General features: G+C 50.3%; 1 protein-coding gene across 2 annotated transcripts in view; it reads right to left on the bottom strand.

Annotated features, from left to right (window-relative positions):
- Nucleotides 1-7,500, bottom strand: part of LOC130069900 (arf-GAP with Rho-GAP domain, ANK repeat and PH domain-containing protein 1-like) — a 47,641-nt gene that overhangs the window by 26,021 nt on the left and 14,120 nt on the right. For both annotated transcript variants that reach the window (XM_056234076.1, XM_056234087.1), the window contains exon 11: nt 4,825-4,999. In XM_056234076.1, the coding sequence (XP_056090051.1) occupies nt 4,825-4,999 (175 nt within the window). The remainder of the gene's footprint in view (nt 1-4,824; nt 5,000-7,500) is intronic.

Genomic DNA, 7,500 nt, shown 5'->3' with positions numbered 1-7,500 from the left:
CATACTGGCTAGAGTTCTCCCTTGGTTGGTGGAAGCCGACATCCTATCCACTAAACAAAAGGCGTACATCAATAGACAAGGTATGAATGAGCATGTATTTTGCCTGAAAACAGGGATAGATGATTTTAAGCACGAGTCTTGGAGATCAACGACACTAAATGTGCTGTTCTGTACGAGAGGAGAAGTGGAGGGAACAGGTGGTACCGTTCAAAAACTGATAAATGCCCAGTGTTTACAGTAGCAACAAAACCTGTACGTGTATATTCTCTTCATGAGACATACACTTATCTTGGACATTAAATTAACATAGCAGGAGAATGGAAGGAGCAAGTAAGCATAATTTTGTCAGAATTTACATCTAGGCTGGATTTGATTGACAAATGCCCTCTGCCACTGACTATGATGTTAGAGGCTATTAGACAGGTGGCGCTGTCTAAAGTACAACATCTATTCTCCAACGTTCATATCCAACAGAAAGTGCTGAGTGAAATGAATAACAAGACAGTGAGATTAGTGCGAAAATGGTTTGAACTGAACACGCATAGTACCCGTGATATTATTTTTCACCCCCAATGGGAAGGAGGGTTGGGGGTACCAAACATGATCTGGATTTATACCAGCATGCGTATTTCCCATCTTCTGAACATGCTGAATAATGATGACAAGGAAGTGAGAGAGCTGGCCCGATCCTCCCTGTTCCTGGACCTCCGGAGACGCAAGGTGCCGCTGGCCAGAGAGTCAGAGACACACTTCCTTGGCTTTAAGAGAAAATCCAGCGGGAAACTTGACACCCAGTCTGCCGGCTTTGGCGTCTGGTCAGACTGGCCGGACCTGAACGACCTCTGTGTCCGCACTGGAGTGTGTGCGGTCTGACTCTGGGATTGTGAGGGTCTCCGAGGACATCATCACTGACCCCCTGACCTCTGTCAGGGCCACAGCCACATACGGGGGTCACAGCTACACCCTAACATCCACAGGGGCCCGGCCAACTCTCCTGACCCCGTGACCTCTGTCAGGGCCACAGCCACATACGGGGGTCACAGCTACACCCTAACATCCACAGGGGCCCGGCCAAATCTCCTGACCCCGTGACCTCTGTCAGGGCCACAGCCACATACGGGGGTCACAGCTACACCCTAACATCCACAGGGGCCCGGCCAAATCTCCTGACCCCGTGACCTCTGTCAGGGCCACAGCCACATACGGGGGTCACAGCTACACCCTAACATCCACAGGGGCCCGGCCAACTCTCCTGACCCCGTGACCTCTGTCAGGGCCACAGCCACATACGATGGTCACAGCTACACCCTAACATCCACAGGGGCCCGGCCAACTCTCCTGACCCCGTGACCTCTGTCAGGGCCACAGCCACATACGATGGTCACAGCTACACCCTAACATCCACAGGGGCCCGGCCAACTCTCCTGACCCCGTGACCTCTGTCAGGGCCACTGCCACATACGGGGGTCACAGCTACACCCTAACATCCACAGGGGCCCGGCCAACTCTCCTGACCCCCTGACCTCTGTCAGGGCCACAGCCACATACGATGGTCACAGCTACACCCTAACATCCACAGGGGCCCGGCCAACTCTCCTGACCCCGTGACCTCTGTCAGGGCCACAGCCACATACGATGGTCACAGCTACACCCTAACATCCACAGGGGCCCGGCCAACTCTCCTGACCCCGTGACCTCTGTCAGGGCCACAGCCACATACGATGGTCACAGCTACACCCTAACATCCACAGGGGCCCGGCCAACTCTCCTGACCCCGTGACCTCTGTCAGGGCCACAGCCACATACGATGGTCACAGCTACACCCTAACATCCACAGGGGCCCGGCCAACTCTCCTGACCCCGTGACCTCTGTCAGGGCCACAGCCACATACGATGGTCACAGCTACACCCTAACATCCACAGGGGCCCGGCCAAATCTCCTGACCCCGTGACCTCTGTCAGGGCCACAGCCACATACGGGGGTCACAGCTACACCCTAACATCCACAGGGGCCCGGCCAACTCTCCTGACCCCCTGACCTCTGTCAGGGCCACAGCCACATACGATGGTCACAGCTACACCCTAACATCCACAGGGGCCCGGCCAACTCTCCTGACCCCGTGACCTCTGTCAGGGCCACAGCCACATACGGGGGTCACAGCTACACCCTAACATCCACAGGGGCCCGGCCAACTCTCCTGACCCCGTGACCTCTGTCAGGGCCACAGCCACATACGATGGTCACAGCTACACCCTAACATCCACAGGGGCCCGGCCAACTCTCCTGACCCCGTGACCTCTGTCAGGGCCACAGCCACATACGATGGTCACAGCTACACCCTAACATCCACAGGGGCCCGGCCAAATCTCCTGACCCCGTGACCTCTGTCAGGGCCACAGCCACATACGATGGTCACAGCTACACCCTAACATCCACAGGGGCCCGGCCAACTCTCCTGACCCCGTGACCTCTGTCAGGGCCACAGCCACATACGATGGTCACAGCTACACCCTAACACCCACAGGGGCCGGCCAACTCTCCTGACCCCCTGACCTCTGTCAGGGCCACAGCCACATACGATGGTCACAGCTACACCCTAACATCCACAGGGGCCCGGCCAACTCTCCTGACCCCGTGACCTCTGTCAGGGCCACAGCCACATACGGGGGTCACAGCTACACCCTAACACCCACAGGGCCCGGCCAACTCTCCTGACCCCGTGACCTCTGTCAGGGCCACAGCCACATACGGGGGTCACAGCTACACCCTAACATCCACAGGGGCCCGGCCAACTCTCCTGACCCCGTGACCTCTGTCAGGGCCACAGCCACATACGATGGTCACAGCTACACCCTAACATCCACAGGGGCCCGGCCAACTCTCCTGACCCCGTGACCTCTGTCAGGGCCACAGCCACATACGATGGTCACACCTACACCCTAACATCCACAGGGGCCCGGCCAACTCTCCTGACCCCGTGACCTCTGTCAGGGCCACAGCCACATACGATGGTCACAGCTACACCCTAACATCCACAGGGGCCCGGCCAAATCTCCTGACCCCGTGACCTCTGTCAGGGCCACAGCCACATACGATGGTCACAGCTACACCCTAACATCCACAGGGGCCCGGCCAACTCTCCTGACCCCGTGACCTCTGTCAGGGCCACAGCCACATACGATGGTCACAGCTACACCCTAACACCCACAGGGGCCGGCCAACTCTCCTGACCCCGTGACCTCTGTCAGGGCCACAGCCACATACGATGGTCACAGCTACACCCTAACATCCACAGGGGCCCGGCCAACTCTCCTGGACCCCGTGACCTCTGTCAGGGCCACAGCCACATACGATGGTCACAGCTACACCCTAACATCCACAGGGGCCCGGACAACTCTCCTGGACCTACATCAACATCTGCAGAAACAACACTGGACAGGCCTGAACCTTCAGGGGAAACTTGCGTGTCTCTCCTCCGCTGATCACTCTGTTTCTCACTCATTTTTTAAGAATACTGCACTCAGTGAGGACATTATCATTTTCACAGTAAAGGCCAGACTACAAGTTCTTCCAACCAGACTCAATCTTTCTATCTGGTTTCCTACAGCTCAGGTACCTCACTGTTTGCATCACACGTCAGAACAGATCACTGAAACACTGCCACACATCTTGAATGGCTGCCATGCCTATAAAGGAGTGTACATCGCACGCCACGACAGAATAGTGGATCTTATAGTGAAGGACATATCAAGCCATTTCTCATCTGCTGTAAAAATGTACAAAAATTCGTGTGTAAAATCATCTATGTTTCAGAAGTGTAATAGCCCTGAAACCTTTTCTCATCTGCTTGCAAATACACCAGATATTGTTGTGATTAATGAGGAGATCAGCGAGGTGTCCGTTGTGGAGGTTGCATGTACCTTTGACTCTAGTATGGAAGAAGCCTTTATGACTAAGATGATTAAATATCAACCACTTCTAAACATCATCTCAGAACTAGGTTATAGAGATGCGCGGATGGGCTATTATTTCATCCGCAACCGCATCACAAAACTCATCATCCGTCCGCCATCCATCCGCACCAACGTTTTTGACCAATTTTCAAAACCGCACCCGCCCGCCATCCGCTGATACAAGGCGCTGCTGATGACAGCCGCGAGACTAGAAACCGCCCGCCACCCGCCCGCCATCCGCTGATACAAGGCGCTGCTGATGACAGCCGCGAGACTAGAAACCGCCCGCCACCCGCCCGCCATCCGCTGATACAAGGCGCTGCTGATGACAGCCGCGAGACTAGAAACCGCCCGCCACCCGCCCGAATTTAATTTTTTTTTAAATTTTCGTCACGTCATCCGCCCGATCCGCGGTTTATCCGCGGAGTCCGCGGCTATAACCGCCAACCGCGCATCTCTACTAGGTTATCAGAGCCGACTTCTTGTGCTCATATTTGGCAGCTTAGGACACACACACACACAGGCTGGTTGTAAGGGGGCTTCAACAACTAGGGATGCCCAAAAAGAGGGCTAAACGGCTAGCAAAGCACTGCGCTCTGTCTGCTATTATAGGCAGACGTCATATCTGGCGGAGACGGTGCTACTGTATCCATAACAACTGAGTGATGCTAAATACTGTGAAGATCTGCTGTATGCCGCTTGTCCATGATTATGTGCATGCATTTGACTGCATCTATAGTATTTGTGTCCCTGTAAATCATTTCTTTTAAGTGGACTCAAATAAATAGTTAAAATGTGTTTCTGTGAGTGTGTGTGTGTGTGTGTGTGTGTGTGTGTGTGTGTGTGTGTGTGTGTGTGTGTGTGGCGCACCTGTGTGTCGGTTCTGGCTCAGGAACTCCACCTGCAGGGTCTGTGAGTGGTGTTGTGCGAGGGCGATCGGAGAGGTCAGCTCGGGGTCACCGGTGTCACAGCTCACATCAGCGCCGCAGAACACCAGAGCCAGCGTCTCACACACATCGCTGGACTGAACGTTGATGCACAGCGCCTGCGGAGAGAGAGAGAACCCCAGTGAGGACGTGTGTGTGTGTGTGTGTCAGAGTCACAATGAAGTCAGAGGTTTCTGAGAACGTGAAAATGGGATCTATGAGTGTGAACTACAAACAGAACCGATCAGACAGTGACATGACATGATCATCATGGATGTGTGTGTGTGTGTGTGTGTGTGTGTGTCAGAGTCACATAATGATTATGAGTGTGAACACTAAATGCTGCACTTCAGCACATTAATAGACTAAAATATCCAGCATGTTTTACTGCAGGAAACGACCGGGATCAGGCGAGTGGATACGGGAGAGAACACTGACACTGAACTCTCGTGGGAGACACTGGTGAATTTGTTACACAAACAACATTCATATTATCTAATTAAAAAACACAATATTTTAAAACAATATATAAATAACAAAACAAGTACTTTAAAAAAAAAAAAATCTGTTTTATATTAAAAAAATAAAACTAAACTACAGGTTTTTTTTATGACTTATTTTGAATTTATATTATTTTATTTATTTTCTTTTTCTTTTAATTTAATTTATTATTATACAATCTATAGTTTCTTATTATAATTATTAAAACTTTTAATATATACATTATGAATATAAGAATATATATTATCAATATATATATATATATTTATTAATATAGATAATATTATAATAATTTTTTTATTTAATATTAAAAATAAATAATATTAAAAAGTACTTTTAAAAGAATGAGTGATTCCTCAGTGATTGTGTAAAGTGAGAGGATGTTTGGACAGCTGAAAATCAGCCTCCACAATCACAGCAGGACACACACACACACACACACACACACACACACACACACACACACACACACACACAGGGAAACACTCTCTCACACACACACACACACACACACACACACACACACACACACACACACACACATATACACACACAGAGAGAGAGACACAGAGAGAGAGAGAGAGAGAGACACAGAGAGAGAGAGAGAGAGAGAGAGAGAGAGAGAGAGAGAGAGAGAGAGAGAGAGAGAGAGAGAGAGAGACAAACACTCACATACACTCACATTCACACACACACACACAGAAACTCACACACAGACACACACACAGACACACACACACACAGAGACACACACACACACAGAGACACACACACAGACAGAGAAACTCTTACACACAGACACACACACACACACACACACACAGACAGAGAAACTCTTACACACAGAGACACACACACAGACACACACACACACACACACACACACACACACAGACAGAGAAACTCTTACACACACACACACACACACACGCAGATGGACAGAGTAAATGAAACCAGACAGTAATTTGTGTAAACCACAGCTCATTTAAACACAATGTATGAGTCTCTTGCTCAACAGCACAAACACACACTATAAACCACACAGACATGAATCACACTAAAGTCCTTGAAACACAAACACAGATATAAACTCCAGGAATATTCCAGGTTCTTTATAACTAACTAAAGGAGGAAGCAGGAAAGACTCTATTATTCCTTCAGTGATAACGGCAAACGTGCTCAAATACCTCAGAGTTTCTGCTGTTTCACTGTGACTGAAACATGACCAGGAGGAACTGAATAATCCCAAGTGACTGATTAGTTGCTACTGCAGATCCTGATGCTCGCAACACCACACACACGGGTTTGAGTCCCACACATTAAACATGGGTTTGAGTCCCACACACACACACACGGGTTTGAGTCCCACACACACACACGGGTTTGAGTCCCACACACACACACGGGTTTGAGTCCCACACACTAAACATGGGTTTGAGTCCCACACACACACACAGGTTTGAGTCCCACACACACACACGGGTTTGAGTCCCACACACTAAACATGGGTTTGAGTCCCACACACACACACAGGTTTGAGTCCCACACACACACACAGGTTTGAGTCCCACACACTAAACATGGGTTTGAGTCCCACACACACTAAACATGGGTTTGAGTCCCACACACTAAACATGGGTTTGAGTCCCACACACACACACAGGTTTGAGTCCCACACACACACACAGGTTTGAGTCCCACACACACTAAACATGGGTTTGAGTCCCACACACACTAAACATGGGTTTGAGTCCCACACACACTAAACATGGGTTTGAGTCCCACACACACACACGGGTTTGAGTCCCACACACACAACATGGGTTTGAGTCCCACACACACACAACATGGGTTTGAGTCCCACACACTAAACATGGGTTTGAGTCCCACACACTAAACAAGGGTTTGAGTCCCACACACTCAACATGGGTTTGAGTCCCACACACACAACATGGGTTTGAGTCCCACACACTAAACAAGGGTTTGAGTCCCACACACTCAACATGGGTTTGAGTCCCACACACTAAACATGGGTTATAAAAAACCGTGGTCTATAAAACCACACCCGAACTACCCAATCCAGACGATGAGTGTGTGTGTGTGTGTGTGGGGATGATGA

Source organism: Rhinichthys klamathensis, unplaced genomic scaffold (assembly GCF_029890125.1).
Source record: "Rhinichthys klamathensis goyatoka isolate OS25496 unplaced genomic scaffold, OSU_Roscu_1.1 h1tg000016l_1, whole genome shotgun sequence".
Lineage (NCBI taxonomy): Eukaryota > Metazoa > Chordata > Actinopteri > Cypriniformes > Leuciscidae > Rhinichthys > Rhinichthys klamathensis.
The sequence above is the reverse complement of the archived record's forward strand: the minus strand, read 5'-3'. Positions and strand labels throughout refer to the sequence as shown.